The 23,644-nt window shown below is 45.9% G+C and overlaps 1 protein-coding gene across 1 annotated transcript in view; it reads left to right on the forward strand.

The window, feature by feature from the left end:
* The window catches only part of MSH2 (mutS homolog 2), a 174,892-nt gene that overhangs the window by 131,992 nt on the left and 19,256 nt on the right, over positions 1-23,644 (forward strand). The window contains exons 11-13 of the mRNA XM_088450684.1: positions 12,609-12,706; positions 16,379-16,624; positions 18,014-18,218. Of these exons, the coding sequence (XP_088306810.1) occupies positions 12,609-12,706; positions 16,379-16,624; positions 18,014-18,218 (549 nt within the window). The remainder of the gene's footprint in view (positions 1-12,608; positions 12,707-16,378; positions 16,625-18,013; positions 18,219-23,644) is intronic.

Raw genomic sequence — 23,644 nt, forward strand, 5'->3', positions numbered from 1 at the left:
AAGATTGACGTGAAATCCTTGAAGGCTTAGTTGGGAGCACAGCAGCTTTTATTTGCTTAGACCCAGTTTGCAGTGCCCAGCAGCCAGCAAAGCGTCATTTCATACTGCAAATATTTTAGTGACGCTTAAGAAACTTTTTCCAAGTTGGACAAATGTTGAAGCAAACTTTCCTTATTGCTGGAAATGTTTTATTTGCTTAATTAAAGTATAAAGGTGAAATCACGCAAGCAATGAAAGACTTGCCTCTGCCTCGCCAATCTGTAGTAAGACCGGTGGAGGGACTAGGTTATGACTTGCAGTGCAAAGTCATCATTAAACTGTTATTAAACTGCTGTTTTTCCTCGCAACTCTCAATTTATCGTGTTTATATAAATGGTACTTCCTGATATATAGGGAGATTTTAGCTGCTCTCCTTAAAAAACAGACACAACTAGAAGTGCAGATGTTTGCCTTTAGTTTTAGTTTTGGTAGGTAAACAAGACTACAAAAAGTTGTGCACTGCTACCTGACATGTAGCCATGATCGTGGTTAGTAAACACAATGGGGGTGCAGTATGTATTACCGCCGGCCACGTGGCCAGCGGTTCAAATCGCGACAGCAGAAGCCCGGCAGAGGTGAAGATCCCGAAGCTACAAAGGTAAGTACTAACCAACCTATTTTTACACTCTAACGCTACATTAGGGCTGCCTAACCCTAATCTCCCCCCTAAGTGCCTAAACCTAATCCCCAGTTCCCCACAGCCTAACCCTAAAGCTGGCCACACACTAGACCAACTTACATCCAACCAGCCAACTTGTTAATTGGTTGGAATGAAAATCTGGTAACGTATGGGAGTAACTGATGATCATCAATTTGCTCCTAAATGCCAGAAAACAGATGAAAATGGCCGTCAGACAAATTTGTTAAATGTTTGATCTAAACAATTTGTTCAAACAACAGTTTTTGTCCATTTTCCGGCGTTTGGGAGCAAATTGCTGATTGTCATTTGCTTTCATTCCTTACCAGATTTTCATTCCAACCAGTCAACTAGTTGGCTGGTTGGACAGATAATCTTTAGATGTGTGGCCAGCTTAAGTCTCCCGGGGGGGGGGGGGGGTACCTAACCCTAACCTCTCCCGGGGGTGCCTAACCCTAAGTCCCCCCGGGACCCTAAAAGATAACCCTACCCCAACGCGGCTGTCCACGCCCGGGTTACCTTCATTCGTAAAAGCTCCTGGTGTAGGTTTAATGACAGGCGTTGGGATTTCGACGCCTGTCGTTAGTACCTTGCTGGGATTAGACAGTCGGGAAGCCGGCGGTCGGTATTTAGACCGTTGGCTTCCTGACTACATCCACACAATGGATGCCTTCATAAAAATTAACGTTTCATTTTGGAACAATCCATTTTGTTGCACATCACAATAAGGAGTGTTATAAACTTTAAACAGGACAAATTCTATAGACCAGAGACAGGCGAGCTGATACACTTTGGGGGCTGCATAGGGCTTATTAATTATAGGGGTATATTTACTAAAGTGGAGATGTTGCCCATAGCAACCTACTAGCTATTATCTTCTAGAAGGCGCTAGATAAATGCTAAGTAGAATCTGGTTGCTATGGGCAACACCTCCACTTCTAAAAACCAGCACTTTAGTAAATATACCGCTTAATCTCCCTATAAAGTTAAATTAATATCATGAAAGGGACACCTCTCTGTAATAGCATAGCATCCGAGCTTTTAAACCATCTTTAAAAGCTGTAACAAACAAATATAACAGCAAGGTAGGAAGGAGCTGGGGGCTGCAAGTGAGAACTTAGAGGGCTGCATGTGGCCCTAAGGCTCGCCTGTTTCCCATCATTGCTATAAAAAAATTACTGCCAAGATAGTCAACTCTGGGCCTGTTTCAGAGCCGGACGCTATTTGCGCTCGCTCGTTCAGAAAAAGGGGCTGGCTATTTAAATTGAGCGCTCGCTCTTTGCGGTCTGTTGCCGCCTCTATGTCTGAGCGAGCGTCCGAAACATGCGCTCGCTATTTTGTAAAGACGCCCCTTGGCCGCTCGCATCATACGTCATCTCCGCTATTTATTTGATTAATCGAGTACATCGAAAGGCGTATGAACTGCTCGCTATTCTACCGCAATCATGCGAGCAGTTCAGGCTAAAAGACAACCAAGTGATGTGGTCGATGACGCTGTTTTATTAATTATGCACACCCTTAAACGCCCGTTTTGACCGTTTGGCACGCCTGCGTTCGGATCTCCACTCCCCGTTTTCAAGCACCTTCCCCTGTTACCACCCACAAACGCCTCATCCTGTCACTCAAATTAGCAGGCACTCGCTATTTTGCGAGCACATGATTTCCGACCGCACTGACTGGTTGGCACATGCGCATTACGACCCATACACATGCGCAGATGTGCGAACATCGCTCGGTGAGAACGAGCGGCCACTTACGAGCGGCTCTGAATCAGGCCCTCTGTTCGTGCAAGACGACTCAGCTGGAGGAAAACGATGCAGGGTATGAAGACCCACGATTGTACAATGATGTCAGGCAGTTTTTAGAGAGATTCAGTCCCTGTTGCCGCTAATATATCTGGTTTACAACTCTGAGAAAGAACATCTTGGCTGCATGAAGCATCGCGATTAATAAAGTTGGCTCTTTTTTTCCCGACAGACTTCACAGCTCTCTGCAATGCATTCAACCTTGAACTGCAGGGGAAGGATAAAACCATCGCCCAATTTGTTCCTTGTAAATGCTTTCAAATAAAAAAAATTGCAGCTTTTCAAGTCGCAGCTTGGAAAGCAATTTTTGAATAATTTCCCTAATGTGAAAAAAGTTGTAGAATAATCTGATGAAAGAACTAGAGAGGCAGTTTCAGGATATCTAAAACAGCTCAAGCCAATCTTTGCTTTCTAATTTGCTGATGCTGACATCGAAGAACTGTCTGCAACTGTCTCCCTTATGTTTAATATGTATGCGCCTGTAAAGACTAAATATGGACGTTCTAATGCGATATTCCTCTGAAAGTGAGCGCATATGGAAAAATAATTCTGCAATCTTCCCTGCAAGTAACAGTACCCAGGCCTGAGTTTAATAGCGTGACTGTATATTCCTTTTTTGATCTACCATTCGTGAAGCAGCCCCTCGCGGGCGTAGATTATGCATCAAGAGACCAATGCACATTTACAATACTGCTTGCACTATGTAACTCTGAACAGTCATTCAGTAGGTTATTGCAAGATAATGTGGCATTTTCTATCAAACTGGCGAAAGAGAAAGGTAAGTGAAAAACCGCATTTGATTATGGCAAACATTATATATATATATATATATAAATAATATATGATATATGTGTGTGTATGTGTTTGACATTTCATTGCCCGGTTGACCTATTAACGTTACTTTATTTACTATGGTTATAGAGTAGGTAACAAAGACTGACCTCCCCAGCACTAGACCATCCCTTGTCAGTCTGAAATAAAATGACCACTTTCACTGGCGATGAAACTTTCACATTACGAGTGACTTATGTCTTGAATTGGAAACTTTCTTGATGCTGTTTTGTAAAGCTGTAAGTGATAGGGAGATCTAGCAGTCGCGTCGCTGTCTGGAATTCTGTTTCACTTAGCCCAGTGGTTCCCAAACTTTTTTGAATCACGGCACCCTAGATTAACAGCATTGTGTTAACGGCACCCTAAGTTTTTAAGTTTGTTATTGAGAGAGAGAGAAAAAAAATGTAGTAAAATGAAGTAAATTGTGCTTACCTGTCTTTCTTATGGTGCCCACACACATACCGACTTGCTCCCAATCAGCCGATGTACACGATTTCCCCTGAACTCTCCCCAGGCAGTCGTGGTCACGATTTGGAGTTAAAAATGTCCAATCTGACTTAAGATCTATCTTGCAGCCAGTGCATTGTATCCCAGATTGGCTAATCTGCCCTACAGCACGGCAGATCTGAAGATGCGAGGTACGACGAGCGGGGACGAGCATCGGCATCGTGATAAAGAGTAGAAACTCACGATTTGGCCATTTTTTACATGATCTGTCGTCACGATTCGTCGAAATCGGCCAAATTGGATGAAAAGTCGGTATGTGTGGGCACCTTTAGGGTCAGTTATGTGGTGGTGGACAGGTTTACGCTTCTGTTTGTCCATATATTTACATTACATTTACATTTCATTGACCATAAATAATTTGATTTTGTGCTAGATCCACCAACCTGAGGCACCCCTGCAAATGTCCCGAGGCACCCCAGGGTGCCAAGGCGCACAGTTTGGGAACCACTGACTTAGCCAATGATAAATTGCGCTTTCCGTCCCTGCATGACGTTGTGCTTCCCAGTTGTGGTTGGTAGAGCTGGCAATGTTTTTTATGCTTGTGAAGTGCCTGCTGAATGACAGCAGTTTCTCACTGTGTGACCCCTTCCTATACACAGCCTCATGCTACTTTGCCAGCAGTTTCTGAAAATAAGTTGGCTGTCATTTAGTTTTGTTGGGACTTTCGCCGGAATGTGCAAGCGCAAATTCATTTGAATGGTTTTCCACCCATTACATTTTATTTTTAAATAATTTGGACATGAATTAAATTTTCACAGTAGCTTAGTCTATCATCTAGGCCTGGCGAGACAACCTGTAGACCTCCAGCTATGTAGAACTACACCTTCCAGCATGCCTAGTCACTGTTTTACTGTTAGGGAATGCTAAAACGGTGGCAGGGCATGATGGGAGGTGCAGTTACACAGCAGCTGGAGTTCCACCAGTTCCCTACCCCTAATATAGTCCTTTTGACTTTAGCAAAAAAAATAAAATGTATCCTATGTTGCCAACCAGAGATGTAGAGGCCTAAAATAGGTACAATTTAGGATGCATATCTGCATGTTCCTATTATACCATCCCACCAACAATCTTACGGTTTGCTGTCCTCCAGCAACATTACCAATTTCAGACTCTATCCTTTGGCCTATCTACGGCTCCCCGTGTATTCACCAAAATAATGGCAGTCATGACTGCCTATCTTGGGCGTCAGGGAGTCAGAATCCTGCCATATCTGGACGACCGTCTTTGATTGGTGCAGACTCCGGTTATGTTACAAAAACCATCTTCAAATGACCATAGCCTTGGTGTATATAGGCATGGCTAGATAATCAATTGGAAGAAATCGTCACAAAGGGTGTTTCTGCCAGAGGACAATATTCCAGATCTATGTTTGCAAATTCACAAGCGAGGGTTACCTTCCTAAGGTAGTGTCCCATTTTCATGTGAATGATATGAAGCTTTTCAGGCTCCATATCTTTCTGTAGGTGAAGCCTCCCTGGATGTAGTTCGTGCTCTACGTATCTATTTGGAGCATACAAACTCTGTTAGAAAATCTCTGTTGTATTATATGGTTTTCACAAACGATGGATGGCCAGCTAACAAGCAGACCCTAGCTCATTGGTTATGTATGAGTATCTCTTAGGTGTAGACACAGGCTGATCTCCCTGTCCTAAACACGGTGACTACACATGCTACTGTCTGTAGGGCTATCGTGGGCATTTAGTCGTGGTGCCTCTGCGAAACAGTTGTGTAAGGCAACCACGTTGTCTTCTGTCCACACCTTTCTTAGGTTTTATGCCTTTGATACTTTTGCCTCTCTGGATGCTTCCTTTGGGCGACGAGTTCTCCTTTCTGCTCAGGAGCGTCCCCCACCTTAGGGGAACTGCTTTGGGACATCCCCATGGTAATCCCTGTGGACCCCTAAGAAGAAAATTGGAGTTATGTTAGACTTGCCTAGATAACTCCTTTTCTTCGAAGGTCCATAGGGTCCACAGGGCACCCACCCTGACACACCTGGCTGCATGGATAATTTTTTCTTTCGGTCACAGATTCCCTCACCTTGTGTTAGAGTGTTTCTGGTCTATGATTGCTGTTCCTTCTCCTGCCTTGAGGCTTGTTAACTAAACCGAAGTCCTATGGCTAGGGGCGGGGTATATATGGAGGAGGACCCAGGGCATGCTGGGAGCAGAAGCTTTAACTGTTTGGTGCCTGGTCTTCCAACCATAATATCCCCCCATGGTATCCCTGTGGACCCTATGTACCTTGAAGAAAAGGAGTTATCTAGGTAAGTCTACCATAACTCTAATTTATTTTTATTTTTTTAAATGGTCACAATCAAAATTCGACCACATGAGAGGTTGTTTCTTAAGACCGCTGTGTGCACTGCATCTACGCATAGAGATCAGTGATCTCTGAGCTTGCGTCTCATTGCTATGTCCTTCATGCACAAGTTTGAAGGCAACACATGGTATTTTTGTGTATATATCAATGGTCTCCACAGGTAGCACCCATGTGTTCAGGGTGTGCAGTCTGAGGCCCATTTTCTATTTAATCCAATCAGTGCATTGCTTTGCACACCTGAAAGCTTGAGACACTTTACACTCAGACTGGCACCCCTACTACATTGGTTTAGAGCATGGAGTCTGGCATTGTAATATGCACACCAGTCAGAGACACAATATAGGTAAGTCCTGCAAATATTTAGACTGTGTAGTACAGCTTTGGTTCATTTTTGGGGCGTGGGTCCCCCTGGAATGCTTTGGTTGATCTGCCTCAGGGCACCGCAGTATAACACATTTTTCCTTCAACACATTTTAACGCTTCACTGTCTGTTTTTTATATATATTTAACTTTTTATTTTTTATTCTTTATATGCAGTTGCGGCTGCTCTTAAATATTTCCTTTACACTTCACTTTTCTTATTATAGCGGTGCCTTGGGGGTGGCTTAGCTGGGCGAGTTTGGGGGTGTCCTGCGCTCTGGATTTGAACCCTAGTATGTTAAGGACCTACCCTACAGAGGTTACCCGGATGTGGTGGGTAGGCCCATAACCATGGCCAAGATTATGCCAAAAACCTCTATAATCAGTTAATTTGGAGTTGTGCACTTGTATTTCTTTTTGTATATATATCAGTTACCTGTGGATCTCCCTGTACTAGGCAGTTTACTGTAAAAGGTATATTTACTAAAGTGCGGGTTTTTAGAAGTAGAGTTGTTGGCCATGGCAACCAATCTGATTCTACTCATTTATCTAGCACCTTCTATATGATGATAGCTAGAATCTGGTTGCTATTGGCAACATCTCCACTTCTAAAAACCCGCACTTTCGTAAATACACCCCTAAGATGTCAAATACTGCTGTATGGTTTCATTCAACTAATGATTTGTATATCTGACCTTGTACAAAATAGACAGTACGATTGTTACTGCCCTTATCTGTCTCATTGTATATCCCTCCCGTGGTACTGCTCTACTTCATTTATCTATTTCTTTTGTAACCTCACTTAGAAATCCTATTACAGTACGTTTGAAAGGAGACATTTGTGTTTTCATGTCATGTCTAGTAAATCTTAAGATTTTGCGGCATTTGTTATTAACTTTTGAAATCAATGACTCACTCCTTTAAATAAGTCTTTCTGTATACGGTATCTGTCCTTCTCTGGCTGCTCCCTAAGCTTCTATTAACTTATAAGCACTAATTCTCAAGCCTGAATTACAGTTACAGCAGAGCCGACACACTTGACAAAATGCTACATATCGCTGACATCCTTTAATTATTTCTGAATGGCACAACAATGAATAAATAAATGTTCATGTGAGCAATCTAATTCCAAGCCGTGGAATTAATTTCCATTCACCATCGATTTGAAATGGTATTCTACCATGAATCCTTAGTTTAAATAACTCTTGTGTTAGAAAAATATTTGGAGCACGACTTGTAAGCGTTGCTTCTCAGCGTAATGTGGCCTGGTCAGCTCGTCTAAAACAAAATTTTGCTGTGATAATCGCGCTTGGGTCTGGCATTCAGTAGATTGGGGAGAGATCTCCAACAATTCAGTTTAGCACGATGGCCATGGATTGCCTCTGGAATGGACGGGCAAAGTCACTCAGCGACCTGTAGCATGGCTATTTTTCCCTTGCGCAGGAAAATTAGCGATGTTTGGCTACGGTGTTAATCGGTAATGTGCGCAGCCTAACATTGCACTGTATTGAATTCCCCATAATTCCCACTTTGAGGTTTCTTCAGCGCTGTCATTACTCACCTCACGTGACACGCAGCCTTGTCTTCACTAACATCCTCGCACAAGTGGACATTGTCTACTATGAGATCACCTTGCTCCTCTTCCTTAAATACTATGGACATCTCAATGGCCTGGCTACAGAATACTTCATCCCCCTCTCACTTTCAAACTGGGGAGTACAGGCTATCTGAAAGTAAATACAAATAAATGATCTTACCTTTGTTATGTGAATGTTAATACGAGCCTGGTTGTTTGGTCCAATTGTTCATTTAATTCATACTTGCGTCATTGGGAGTCAGGTTTTTAAACATGCTGAATGACTATTAGGACTGGGCCACGCCGCCATGGTCAACCAGATTGGTCAAAGACTACATTTTTTTATTTTTCTAACTTCTGTTCTACTACGCCCAATTAATGGATCATCACAGTATGGTACACAGCATGTAGTTTATTTTAAGTATAGTCCTTTTTTTGTCTTCATACAAAATCATTGGTTTATCTATAATGCTTAGAAATGAGAACGTTTGTTTGTGTGATTGCAATAAACTCCGCAACCATTGAACAGATTGTGGTTTTCACCATTGTGTAGGTAATTTTCCCGGGCAGGTTTTAGGCTAAGGATCATCACGATCGGTCTCCAGGCGGCTGTTTGTGGGGCTCCGCGCAGAGGGGTCCACTACACTGCTCTCTGCAAGTATACATCATTTTCAGCCCTATGCTTCGTAGAGGAGCTTTTGCTGTGAGCAGTGAGAGCCTGCAGTAATGAGGGCAGCTGTCACCTGAGGAGACCCATTACAAAGCGTAGGTGTACCTACTGGTCAAGGACCAATTATGTCTTGTGATCGGTGGAGCGCCCTGTCGTCTAGGGAGGCTGAAGCACTGTACTCAGTGACGAGAATACCAGAGGGCAGTCACTGAAGAGAATAGAGGGGCTGGCTCAGTACAAGTCCCTAGGGGAAGCGGTCAATACCCTGACCGCGGGGATTCCGGCGCTCAGAATGCCGCTGCTGGAATCCCGTAGGTAAGTAGTGGGGTTGGGGGCAGGGTTAGGGGTTAGTGTTGGGCACTAAGGGGGCAAAGATTAGGTTTAGGGTGCGGGGAGGAGGAGGTTAGGGTCAGGTACCGGAGAGGGTTAGGATACTGACCGACAAGTGTCGTATTCGAACCCTGTTGAGATGCCGGCTTCGGGATTCTGACAGTCGGGATCCCGTACCAAACCCGTCCCTAGAGGTGGGTCCTATGTCGGAGGAGTGGCTCAGTATAAGGAAACTGGTGTCCAAGTGGCAGCCTACTCGGGGAGGGAGCCGGCTGCCTAGAGAGACAGATCACTGACCTCCACCTAAGTGAAGCCGGGTACTGCAGCTAGTTACTGTATACATTAGGCCTAACTATGCTGTAACTTCTCATTTCAACACCACAGCCAGACCTTATTTTATTTTATAACATGGCTTGCACTGCTTATTAGTACAGAGAGGTTGCTGCCTTCTTACCCTCTGCTTTCTATTTCAGATGCCCCTAATTACAACAACGTCAGTACATAGTTAATGGCTCATGAGTGCAACGCTGGCTTCCTATCTGGCGTATTTCAAATACTTGTAATGTATGTAAGTGGCAGTTTAACTTAGTATACGTTCACCATAGCAAGCTAGCTGCTTCTCCAACTGAAGGAGACTTTCAGAGCCTAAAATGGCTGATATATACAGTACGTACAATTTTGGTGACACTGATACTAGTGTCCGCTTCTGCAAAGTGGTGTAATGGAAAACATTGTGGAACAGCACAGAATAACCTGAAGTTCTACCTTACAGAGTTCCTATGGCACTAGAAAATTGCAGACTGTGCTCTGTTTAATGCATACATTCTGGGAACTGGAAATTCACTATTAATGCTTTTGTCATTTAACCCAGGGGTGGCCAAAAGCACACCCAACAGTAATCCGGATCACCCAGCTTGATGCATGGGGGTATTCATTACTTACGAATATATTTTAAAAAGTGTTGTGCATTTGGTACAATTTTTTGAAACCTGTACAGAATGGCAAAAATAAAGGTGCTGCAAGCAGTTAGATCTGTGATAGTCAGTAGACGGCCATCCGAGCATTCTTCTCACCTCAGCTCACTTTTGCTTTGTCAGATTTTGTTATCGCTTGTAGCACTGAGATGCAGTCAGGAAGCCGATGGTCGAAAGGCCGACTGCCGGCTTCCCGACTGTCAAATCCCGGCAAGGTACTAAAGACAGGCATCAAAACTCAGACGCCTGTCATTAGATCTACGTCTAATGACAGGCGTCGGGCATACCAGGGGGGGGGGGGGGGTTAGGTTAGGGGCTGAGGGAAAGGCACCCCCCCCTGGGAGGGTTAGGCTAGGGGAAGGGAGGGTTAGGCACCCCCCGGGAGACGTAGGTTTAGGCTGCGGGGAAGGGGGGGGGGGGGGTTAGGTTTAGGCACCACTAAAGGAGGGTTGGGTGGGGGGTTTAGGTTGGAATCGGTATGAAATACCGCCGGCCGATCGGGATGCCGGGCGCCGGTCTCCCGGCGTCGGGGAAATGCCGGGCGTCTACCTCTAGACGCCCGGCATTTCACCCTTGCCGGGTATGACAGCCGGGAAGCCGGCTGCCGGTATTTAGGCAGTCGGCTTCCCGATTGCATACCGTTAGGTTAGTAATAACCTCTACAGCTGTCGGGATCTTCACTGGTGCCGGTCTTCCTGTGTCGAGATTTGAACTGCCAGACGTAGGTCCGGCGATGTTTCATACCGATCCCGTAGCACTTGTATAAAATGCCTTCTGATATGTTTTACAGATGATTTTTTTTTTTTTATCAAAAGTGTTTTCTTTTAAACTTAATACTGAGTTTAAGGGTAATTTTCAGCCCTTTTGAAGGATAGAGACAGTGCAGCCCTCAAAGTGTATCTTATTGCCTTTAATTAAATTAAATGATTTGTTTTTCATAACTATTAGAATCAGTTGCTGCGAGTTACAGAACTCAATTTTCATAGTTGCATGTGCATTAGTTCCACCCACCCATCCCATGTAACTTCTTCAGTACTACAATGGATCCCTCTTGTTCTCAGCACTGCAGAAAATAAAAAGGGGGGGCATACTTATAAGGTCCCACATCAGAAGTTACGGCCAATGAGGGCAGATGGAGCAGCGATGATGTCTTCAGGATAATACGTGTGATTACCAGGCAATAACTGGCCTACACTATGTGAGTCATTCAAAAGTCTAATGATGGGGGAAGATTTTCCCCATCCTTGTTTTAATAAACTCTAGAGCACACTCGTTTGAAAAGAGGAAGTCCGCTCTACCAAATTATTTGGCCACTTATTGGTTATTGTCTGATGTTCACCAGTGGTCACCATGTGCCCCCTTAGTATTTATTGCCTAGTGATCACCAGAAATTATCATCCTACACTATAGAAAGTATTAATAAGTCCAGAGATGAAAGGGTTCATATGCTCAATTTTGGCTTCAGCAAGCTCAAGGGTGTCATTATTCAATGTGGATGGTCTGGGCCGTACCGGGCTTGTGAGACTGGTGGTGCCACCCAGGAGGCAAGTCTTGAGGTATAGCACTGCTGCCCAAGATGTGCTCCAGTGTAGTAGTTAAGAGGCTCCCAAAACTTCCCAGGGGGGAGGTTGGGGGCACTGTCTTGCCAGCTAAGGGTATATGTATGGCACTGAGGTAGGTTGCCTAGTTTTCAAAATGGCATGATGTGTTGGGCTATGTTTCTACATTTTGTGTTTATTTAAAACTATAAAGAAAATACATTATCATTTTTAAGTACAGATTTTCTCAAGAAAACTTGTGTGCGCTTTTCTGGAAAGGTGGATTAATCCCAAAGAAATTATTTACAGGTGGTGGTTAGAAAAAAATGTCACTTTCTTACAATTTCAAAAATCAGTGTATAGCTGCATACACACACAACGATTTAGTAAATGAACGATTTTAGTAAACTATTTTCGTTCATTTTTTCAAGGGAAAAATGAATGAAAATCGTTTACTAAAATCGTTCATTTACTAAATGTAAGGAACGCTTTTTTTGAACTACAAACGATTTCTGCATATTCCCTTACTGAAAATCGTGAGTTGGTCAGTCTGACTGATCTACAAAACTACAAACGTGAACGCGCATGAACGATAATCGTTCATCGTTTTAACTCAAAGTGAACGTTTTTTTCAACGATTGGACGATAAACAATGTCGTTATCGATAATCATTAAAAAAATCGTGTGTGTGCGCACCTTTATAGATTTTCTTTCTAATGGTATTTGTTGAATATTCAGTCATCTCAAAAAATTCAAGGTATAATCTGTGTGGGCACTGCACATCAAAGGTTAATGATATAGATGTTGGAATATGACCAGCCTGAAAAGTGGCAAAATAAGCTCAGCACAGGGGTGAGTAGCCTTTAGCAGAATACGGGGGCCAATAGGATTACGTAATATAACCAGAAGTGTGGAAAGGGAGGTAAAGAGTTGAATTGTACTACTGTATGCTGCTGTTTTTGCACATTTGTATATGCAGAGAGAGTGGCACCAATAACGTCTCTCTTATTTGTCAATCACAGTAAACTGAGTTCCTATAGTGAGGAGTACATGAGAAATCGGGAGGAGTATGAGGAGGCACAGAATGCCATTGTTAAAGAAATCATTAATATCTCTTCTGGTGAGTACAATGGTGATGCGTTATACAAATGAATACGGGCTTGTTTGTTTTTAATCCATCTTTGTGTTACCAGTGGGCCTGTGTTTTCTGTCTGCGGTGCCTACACTTATTAATTGCACAATGTATTGTCTGCGTTCTGTGAAGGTGATCGGTGTAGACATCCTGCCAGTCATGTTCAAATTACCAGTCTAATTAGAGGAGCTTATTATATCTTGCAACGTTAAGTGACTTTTTCCTCCTTTTTGAATAATAAAGGAAAACTCAGCAGGTATTAAATGAGGTTAAATTACTGCAAGCTTTTCTGCCATCGATTGTTTTTTTTTTTTTTTTTTTTTAATCTTCGCTGCAAATTGCTATAAGGATGTTTGTGAGTTCCCTGCTGGAGACACTAAATGATTGAGATGTGGGATCTGTTTCACTAATGATGGCATGCCAGCGGTGTATTGAGATGGCAGTACAGCCCCCCTGCTCCGTCCCCCAGCCCCAAACAACTTCATTCTTATTTCTTGTAGTATTAGCACATTTCTATCTGAATTGTTATTAGTAAAGTTTTATGGTCACACATTTGTTTCTAAATGATGTCGGCAGGGCTGGTCCTAGGGGAGTAGGCGATTTCAGTTTATTTTTAATCTGGTTAAAACTATAGAGCAGCTATACAGTATACATGCAGTTGTTATTTAGAACTGTGGCGATCTGCCCTTTGCTCTATGCCTAGCTGGTACAGGAGGGTGGAGAAAGTCCAACTCTGAGCCCTCTCCACTTGGAGGCATGTCCTCTTTAAACCTGCCCATGTCGGCTATGTGAAGCCTGCAATTCTTATTCTGGACACGGTCAGCTCTGATTATATAGCGCCACCAAATGACGCAGTGCTGTGCAGTGGACACTTGTCATTCACATCAGTCCCTGAGCCTTTGAGCTTACTGTCTGTATCCCCTAATACACACACAAAGCAGCCAGTTAACCTTCCATTATATGTTTTGGAGTGTGGGAAGAATCCCATACTATCCCCTTTGAACATTCTAATGCATGACGACCCCGCTACTATCGTGGCATTGCTTACCACCGAGCCACAGTGTCTTTTTTTTTTTTACTCTTCCTTTCATGTTCTGTACTAGTACTTTGATTTCCAGTCACATTGCAGTTCTGATGTGAGAATAAAAGGTTTTAAATGACTGTCTATGTAAATAAAGTTAACTTTACAGCGGAGTACAATAATAAAGGTTTTAGGGATACAGTTTGATGACGAATAGGTTGTTTTAAGTTTCCTTGTTTGCAAACCGCATACCATGGTGACATTATTTCACCAACCCCATCAAAAATAAATGTACCCCTTTGTTGTGTGCTTGTTGGTGAATGGTTCTGTGTTATTGCCAGTTTTTGTATGTTAAGGAAACTAAAAGTTTGCTCTAAATCAATGAAGAGGCTAAATGATATAGAGGTTTGTATGTATTATTGGGGCCGATTCTTTAATGCTGCATTACCACCTAGGTAAATATTTTCCTAATTGGACTCCTCCCCCTTAGCCAGAGTCCGTGGAGCAGCCACAACTTTCCCGTAATACAGACCAATCTAATTGCTTTTTTTTACAAAATGGCCACTGAGAATGGTATAAGCTGGGGAACCAATCTGCTTGTGATTAGTCCTCCAGCTCCCACACACCCACGTAGCCATTTATTGTGGGTAAAATGAATTTGCTGGGTTTGGGTCAGTCCACCTATGGGGATGCAGTTATGAGAGGCCGCCGGTCTCCATACCGACCACAAAACACAACAAAGGACTTAAGATAGGCGTCAAAATACAGATGCCTATCTTAATTCTGACGCTGGAACGCCGAAGGACGCCAGCCCGAACAAGGTAAGTCCGGGGCGACCTTGGCGTTAGCCGCGGGGGGGGGGGGTTAGGTTTAGTGCGCAGTAAGGGGGGGGTTAGGTACCCTCGGGGGAAGGTTAGTTTTAGGCACGGGGGGAGGTTAGGGTTAGGCACCACTAAGATAGGGTTAGTGGGAGGGGGGGGGGGAGAATGTAGAGATGTAGGGAATAGACTACTTATCTGCCCTGTCAGGATCTTCTCCTTCAGGCTGCTGGCTTCGGGATATGAACCTACTCAGGCGCCGGGACTTCATGTTCATTCCTCCCCACGGAAGGGGCATTTTAGGAAAATATTTCTTTTGTATGTGTGCAGTTTAAGTAATCAACTAAATAAGCAAAACTCTAGAACATCCTTACCAGGGAGTAAAGCAAAAGAGAGCAAATAGATGTGCACCTGGACAAACTATGTAGCAATACAAGGGGTGTAAATTGTTATTTTTTTTTTGTTGCATGCTGGATAAATACTGGCTGCTTTTGCATGTAGCCCACAAATGCTGGGCAGCGGTATTTTGACACTGCAATTTAGATTTAAGTCTGGACACACCCCTCCCATCTAAATGCACATTTTAAAACTACCCTACCTGCAGTGCAACATGGTTTTGCCAAAGTGCAAAGTTACTTGCTCTTTTTTTTCTTTGCACCCACCTCAGAATCAGGCCCTATTTACCAAGCTGTGAATGGAGATAAAGTAAAGTACCAGCCAATCAGCTCCTAACTGCCATGTCACAGGCTGTGTTTGAAAAATGACAGGGGCTGGTTGGCTGGTACTTTATCTCTCTTCACTTTATTTCCGCCCAAGGCTTATTAAATAAATCACAGTAACAGAATATCCGAGCATAAGTTCAGTAAATAACGTCAGACCATAGCATAAGTACTAAACATTAATAAAAAAACCACAGACCGGTTAGAACAAACAGCCAAAAAAAAAAAAACAGACGCAAACGTAGGGCAGCTTGCTGTAGATAGCAGGAACATATATAATATGGTGAGTTGCAGGTGGGAATTAATTCAGTACTCAGTGATCCTGTACCCGATGTATGAATGAGTCACAGTCGATGAAGGGGAGATGGGGGTGTAGCACTGGTGACATGGACTGTGCTAGGGAAGAATAGGAGTGTGGAGGGCCCTGCTCTTAAAAGCTTACATACTAAAGGGAAAGGTGAGCTGGGAAGGATACATTGGGTCTTGCTGGGCTGAACCGACCTGAATCAGAATGCACGCTGCCATGTTTTATGGTGATATCACGAGTTCTGTGTTAACAGGTTGTGTTCTCTTATGGAGCATACACACGGTCAGATCTGTCAGATGAACGATTGAACGATTTTACCAAAGTTTTGAACGATTGAACGATTTTTGCATTAAAATGAATTAAATCGTCCAAGTCGGACTGCAAACACATCAGATGTCAGATATCGTTATCTGACAAATGGGAGCGCGCATCGTTCATCGTCCATCGTTCAGGCATGTCAGATATGTCAGATTTTCCTTCAGATATGAAAGACTGAACGATTTTTAAATCGTTATCGTTCAGATCTGAAGGAAAAATCTGACCGTGTGTTTGCACCATTAGTCCGTACACAAAATGGCTGCTTCCATGCTATGTAGGCAACAGGTGCATTTTAAGTCTCACTGATCTAAGAATCTTTTATGTGTACTGTACTTTTAATCACTGTGACAGATGATTTTCTGGTATATACAGAAAGTGCTAATTATACTGTTTTCCCTTGGCATTTTCCTTTGTCTGAATTTGTGAGCATTCTGCCCTGAACCAACATAAAGCAAGTTTACTTTCCACCTGGTATAGGATATGTGGATCCAATTCAGACTCTGAACGACGTAATTGCTCAGCTGGATGCGGCTGTCAGCTTTGCTTACGTTTCTAATGGAGCGCCGGTGCCATATGTCCGCCCAGTCATCCTGGAGAAGGGACAGGGGAAGATTGTGCTGAAATCTGCCAGACATCCGTGTATTGAAGTGCAGGACGATGTGGCCTTCATTCCCAATGACATCATGTTCCAGAAGGAGAAACAGATGTTTCACATCATCACTGGTAATTTGTCAGCGTCTCTAGATCTGGTGCTGACAACCTAGTAATTAGCAGCAATTTAATTTGATAAGACCGGTTTTAAAAAGTTGTATTGATTCTATATTTTTTTTTACATTTTGTTCTGGTAGTGCTAAAATGTTATATCATATGGCTAACGCTGCTCCTCACCTCAATGGGGGTAGAATTCAACTGTCTTGCGCTCCGGCAGCCACTAGATGGCGCCCGACAGAGCAATTCCGCCGGCGCTGACATTTCTACTCGCAGCCACCTGGGCAGAAAGGACCAAAAAGTGACCCGTGCTCAAACGGGACTTTTTTCGTGGGCGCAACAATGTCCCGTCATTTTGACGGGCTGCTGACTAGTACTTTTATAAAAGTGTGTAAAATAAGCATCAATAAAATAACTGTGGTAGCTGCAAAAAAAAAATAATAATAATAATAAAGGTTCTGAATGATTTCTACACCCTTAAATGAATATCTTGGGAGGGGGAACATAACCAAACTCCTCCTAGATCTGCCCTTCTAGAAGGGGTCTTCCTGACGTTCGGGACCCCAATATACACACACAATGCATTTATGTGTTATATACACCTTATATACACAGCCTGCAGGTCATTTTATACAATGTTTTCAATAATTTTGTGGCTTAAGCAAAGTTTGTGTACATACATGAAATTCATTTGTTTCATATATACACCTTTATAGACACAGCCTGAAGGTAATTTTATGCAATATTTTTAATAATTTGTGCCTTAGACAAAGTTTGTGTACATTGAACCATCAAAAATCAAAGGTTTCATTATCTCAGTCATGCCAAAAAAATTCCATATTTTGGAATAGTCCGTATTTCGGAATATTTGGATATGGGAGACTCAACCTGTATAATTTTTTTTTTATCAGATTCAGTTGAGTAAACTGGGTAATATAAGTGCAATTGTCAGGCCAGCTGTCACATTGTGAAAACCAGAAAATTGGCTTTATCATGAATGGGGAACATCTGACATTAATGAAGCAGTTAAAACAAGAAGTTGTCACTTGTACGTCTATAAATAATGAGCAGTAGCTAATAGATCAGCAAGGAGACCACAGATGACGCATGTCTTTAGGAAGAGCCGTTTGTTAGGCCCCACAGAAACATTTATGCTGGACGTCAGAGAGAGCGCCTTCATAGTCGCGTCGTTCATGCCATCAAATGGAAATTTTCGTTTCGCGTTGTTCTGACAACTGGTCCCCAACGTGTCGCATTAATACACATTAAACTTTGCTTCCGATGACTTTGTCTGAGCTGGCTGAAAAATTACATTTGGAGTTGCCAAAGTTTTCCGCAGTTAATAGTGTCTGAAAAATGAATGTCGTACCGAAATAATCCCTTTCTGTACTCCTCTACTGCCAGGTCCTAATATGGGTGGTAAATCCACGTACATTCGCCAGACGGGAGTGATCGTCCTCATGGCACAGATTGGCTGCTTTGTACCATGTGACTCGGCAGAGGTGAGCATAGTGGACTGCATCCTGGCACGCGTCGGAGCGGGAGACAGTCAGCTCAAAGGCGTCTCCACTTTCATGGCTGAAATGCTAGAAACTGCCTCCATCCTCAGGTACATATAGTCAGCAAACTAATACACCAGAAGCAACAGAGAATGTATTCTCATCTAAATATGTCCAGCTTGCCTTATAGTCTGTCCTTAAGAGCAACCATTGCTTGAAGAGGATGCGCTTCTATATCTTGCAGCAGTACAAAGCCAGGGCTTGTGTGCTTGGTCCATGCAATCTCTATAATAACACATGCCTTGTTCAGGCTGCAGATTGGTGAATTCATACACAGGGGCAGGTCCATTGTTGGTGAATTCATACACAGGGGCAGGTCCATTGATCAGTGATTTCACAGCAAGCCTAACTGACATGATATGCTTTGCATTTGAGCTTTTTGAATAAGGTCCAATTCGACCACTGTAGTGAGACGGGCAGTTGTTCAGTCCTACATTTCCATTTAACAGAGCCGCAGCTCTTATTTTTTGATTATGGAAACATAACATTTTTAGATTCTTTAAGAATGAAATGTGTGCGAGTTCAATAGGTGCGTACTTGACTCATGATTGGTCAATGACAATAACCCTCCCAGAAGGTCACGGTGATATTAAACTTACAAAGAGGGACTAAAGGATACAGAGTCAAGGATTGTATCCATAGGGCCCCAAGTGTGTGCGTCCATTTAGGACACTTTCACGCCCTGTGCTGGTCCCTCCCCACCCCCGTGAAGACGTCACAAGAGTGGGCCGGGCCGGAAGCAGCCAGGTAGCTGGACGCCATGTGTGTTATAAGGTTTTTACTACTGGGCGCCTTTCCAGGCTCTAGGGCTCCCTACAAGCCAGAGAAGAGTGACACTGGGGCAGTGACCGTGCTATAACCTTTGCATTGCGCTCTGGGCTGCAGCACTGTTTGCACACCCTTCTTTAAGGCCCTGTATCCATTTATCCTTTTTATGCTGTGCTCCTATTTACCAAGGCTAGTTTGCGGACCAAAAACAGTCTCCGCAGAAGTGATGAGCCTAACACAGAAAAGTAAGGCCTGCATAGAGTGCTATTCCTGTGTTATATAAAGGTGTATTTATTATCTGGGCTCAGAAACCCTGTTTCTACTTCAGGGTCCATAGGGTATCCACAGGATACCTTGGGGTATAGGTGTGACGTCAGTCATCGGGCACCAAAGAGTTAAGCTTTCAGCCTCCCAGGATGCACTAGGTCCACCTCCTATACCCCGCCCCCGAGCCAAGGCATCTCAGTTTCGTTTGGTGCCCGGCCGTAGTCGGAGGCACCTGCTAGAGGGGGGCTTAGAAGAGCCCCTGAAGCTTTTTCTTCATGCAGCTGTGGCTGCACATCTGGATGAACAGCATGGACAGTCAGTCCTGACGTCCATGCTGTCTTCCCTACACCCCGCCGGTACCAGAACGCCGGTACTGATCCGGGGATGCTGGTGGACATCTGGGGTCACAGCTAGCGGTGACCCCAGATGTTCCGGACCATGGCCGGATTCAAGGGGGACAGAGGTAAGCAGTGGGGTCCCGCGGGGGGGTCCCCGCTGATCACATGGTCCTAAGTCCCCAGGCAGGGGGCTCCCTGGGGACTGGCTGCAGCGTGGAGCCAGGCGACCAACCTTCGCTTCCACTACCCCCTGGGACAGCGGACCGCAGCAGAGCGGTAGCGCTGCTGCATCCCAGGGGTTAAATGCATGCCAGGGGAGCGCGCCTTCCCTGTCTCACAGCCGGCGCCTCCCCCGCTGCACACAGCCCTCTCTGCACTGTGCTGACTGGCCCTGTGTCAGCGCTCCTCCCCCAGGCCAGCCTTCTCTCTGCTCCTCGGTGGCCATCTTTTCTGAAGCATGGTGAACGCTGCTGGAAGCCTGCATTGGAAGCATCGTGGTCTGGGTCCCCCCGCATACCTCTCCTCCGCTGTGGTCAGGTCTGTGTATGCAGCGCTGTGTCCTACCAGGCCCTGTGTCTGTGTAGTTGAGTGATCAGCGCTGTTAGTGCAGGAATTGTTATTTCTCTGCATTGTATGTGACTGTGCTAGCGCTGCTGCCTGTAACTTTTTTTCTAAACTGTCAGCTTTATACTGTCTGTGTTTTTTCTGCTAAGCCCTTGCGGTGCGGTGCTGCAGGGTGGTCTCTCGCCTCTTAAATATATAATTGGTGAGAGGGGTCACATACGTGGTGCCATCATGTCTGAAAGTGATTTTCCCCTCCGGCTACAGTGTACTACGTGTAAAGTACCGTTAGCGGAGGGGGAGGGTAGCACGGAGGGCCTCTGCCGGCAGTGTTTGTCTATGGCGCGGCCTCTTACGGTTACTGCACCGGTACAGGAGCCGCCCTGGGCTTGTTTCGCTCAAGCGCTTACAGCCTTAGTGGGCCAGTTAGCTCCGCAGCCCGCGTTTACACCGATGGGTTTGTCCCAGCAGTCAGTGGTGTCGTCACCCATGCAGGGTTTCCCACGACAATTGGTGGTACCCCACAGTCTCCCTATTTCCCCGCTCCCGGTTTCTCAGGAGCCAGCGTGGGTTAACTCCCTGACGAGTTCTGTACAGCACTTGTCGGATGTGTTGCAAGGGGAGTCTGTGATGCGGCCGCATAAACGGCCGGTGGCGTCTCTGTCGGCTCCTTATGAGGATGACGAGGGGACGTCTGATGATGGGGAGATTCTGGATCCTTACGATCAGGAACCTCTCCATGCTAAGGACGCTGATGCTAAGTCCAAAGTATATATTCCTGGACTTATTCGGGCGGTCTGCACAGCCTTGGTGATTGAGGACGAAGTTCCCCCAGCGGCTAAATCTAAGTATGCCTTTTTCAAAGATGTGAAGGGCGATGCCACAGTCTTTCCTCTTTCGGGTCAGTTGGTGGACCATTTAGAGGAGGCGTGGAAACAGCCTGGCAAAAGATACCAGCCGCAGAGACGCCTGGCGGTGGCTTATCCGTTCGCGGATAATTATTTTGCTAAGTGGGAATCCCCTCCACAGGTGGATTCTCACGTGACCCGTCTTGTCCGTAGTGCCACATTGCCGATGCCATCCATGTCCTCCCTTAAGGATGCTACGGACCGCAAGGTGGAGATCTGCCTGAAGTCTGCTTATTCCCTTGCGGGGGGGGGGGCAGCACGGCCGGCTATGGCCATTTGCTGGGTTGCCAGAGCGATGGAGCCTTGCGCGGATTCATTAGAGGCTTCTTTTGATTCCGACTGTCCGGCCGAACAGGCAGAGTTGATTGGCAATCTCCGTGATTTGGCCACCTACATCAACGAGGCGGCCCTAGACAAGAGTACTCTGGTGTCTAGGATTTCTTCAGCAGCGGTAGCTGCTCGTCGCACCTTGTGGCTGCGATCCTGGAAGGCGGACGCAGATTCCAAAAAGGGTCTGGAGGCGTTGCCGTTTACCGGAGAAGTTCTCTTCAGTCCGGATCTGGATAAGATTGTGGCCACGCTGGCGGCAGCCAAATCGGCTTGTCTCCCGTTGGCCGCTGCTCCTTCTGGTTCTGGACCATCGTCCTTTCGGTCATCTAGGGCCCAGGGCAGGCCCAAACCACAGTCGTTTCCTCGACAGGCTGGCCCTAAGAAATCAGTCAAGCCCCGGAAGCAGACATGGAGTACCAGACGTCCGTCCCCCAAGCCAGATGACAAGCCTGCGGCCTGACGGTCCGGGCCTCCCTTTGGGGGATCCCAGGGTGGGAGGCCGCCTGCTGCAGTTCGCCCAGTGTTGGTCGACCAGTACGACAGACACTTGGGTTCTGGAGGTGGTCTCCCACGGGTACGCCCTCTCCTTCCGGCACAGACCCCCGGCTCGATTCTTCACCACGGGTCTACCATCAGACCGGAACAAGGCTACGGAGCTGCGGAAAGTATTGCACACTATGCTCCAGGCTGGAGTTATAGTGCCTGTTCCATTCTCCCAGAGGGGCCAGGGTTTCTATTCAAATCTTTTTTTGGTACAGAAACCCAATGGGTCGTATCGTCCGATTCTCAACCTCAAAGCACTCAACAGGTCTTTGCGGGTACAGAAGTTTCGGATGGAGACCCTACGGTCCATCATTCTGGCGCTGGAACCTGGGGACTACATGGTGTCATTGGACATACAGGACGCTTACCTGCATGTCCCTATTCTTTTGCGCCATCAACAGTTCCTCAGGTTTGCAATCCGCAGCGACCACTTCCAGTTTCGGGCGTTACCTTTTGGCCTGGCGACAGCACCACGGGTTTTCACCAAGGTGATGGCGGTCATGGCGGCTTCTCTGCGGCTGCAGGGAGTCCGCATGTTGCCGTACTTGGACGACCTGTTATTGGTGGCAGGATCTCCAGAGCTCCTGTTACGCCACTTGGACCTGACCATTGCACTGCTGCAACGGCACGGCTGGCTAATCAACTGGCAGAAGTCCACTCTAATCCCGTCTCGGAGGATTCTTCATCTTGGAGCCTTATTGGACTCGGGACAGCAAAGGATCTTCGTGACCGAGGACAAGATCTCTGCTTTACAGTCAAGGGTGCGCAGTTGTCTGCACAGCCGCCGGGTGTCCCTACACTTGGCGATGAGGTTACTAGGCTCCATGGTGTCGGTGTTCGACATGGTGGAATACGCCCAGTTTCACTCCAGACCTCTGCAGCACCTGATCCTGTCCAAGTGGAACGGGCTGCCTCAGTCTCTGAAGTCCCAGACGATTGTGCTCACCCCGGAAGTTCACCTGTCCCTTGCTTGGTGGTTACAGACGACCCACCTCAACAAGGGACGTCCGTTCTGGGTTCCAAATTGGGTCCTGTTGACAATGGACGCCAGTCTTCGGGGCTGGGGAGCGGTTTTGGGTCCACACTTGTTCCAGGGCAGGTGGACGCCGACAGAAGCGGAGCTTCCCATAAATATCTTGGAAATCCGTGCGGTCTTCAATGCTCTCCAGCAGGCACATCGGTTTCTCCCGGGTCACCCGGTACAGGTCCAGTCGGACAACGCTACCACCGTGGCCTACATAAACAGGCAAGGAGGAACCCGCAGTCGGGCGGCTCTCGTAGAGGTCTCTCGGATCCTGGTTTGGGCGGAGCGCAATCTTACGGCCATATCAGCGGTCTTCATCCCGGGAGTGCTAAATTGGGAGGCGGACTTTCTAAGTCGCCAGGACGTTCATCCGGGCAAATGGTCCCTGCACCCGGACGTTTTTCAACTGCTGGTGGACAGGTGGGGTCTTCCAGAGATCGACCTCATGGCGTCCCGGCACAACAACAACAAGTTGCTGGTGTACGGGTCTCGCACAAGAGACGAAGGGGCGTCTCTGGTGGATGCTCTGTCCGTCCGGTGGACGTTCCGGTTCGCTTACCTGTTCCCTCCGGTCTCCCTTCTTCCACGGGTAATCCGGAAATTCAAACAGGAAGGAGGGACGCTCCTGTTGATAGCTCCCGCGTGGCCCAGACGGCACTGGTTCTCAGATCTTCAGGGTCTGTCCGTGGTCAGTCCTCTGCGGTTGCCGCTACGACCGGACCTTCTGTCTCAGGGTC

Source organism: Taudactylus pleione, unplaced genomic scaffold (assembly GCF_031769625.1).
Source record: "Taudactylus pleione unplaced genomic scaffold, aTauple2 ptg000522l, whole genome shotgun sequence".
Lineage (NCBI taxonomy): Eukaryota > Metazoa > Chordata > Amphibia > Anura > Myobatrachidae > Taudactylus > Taudactylus pleione.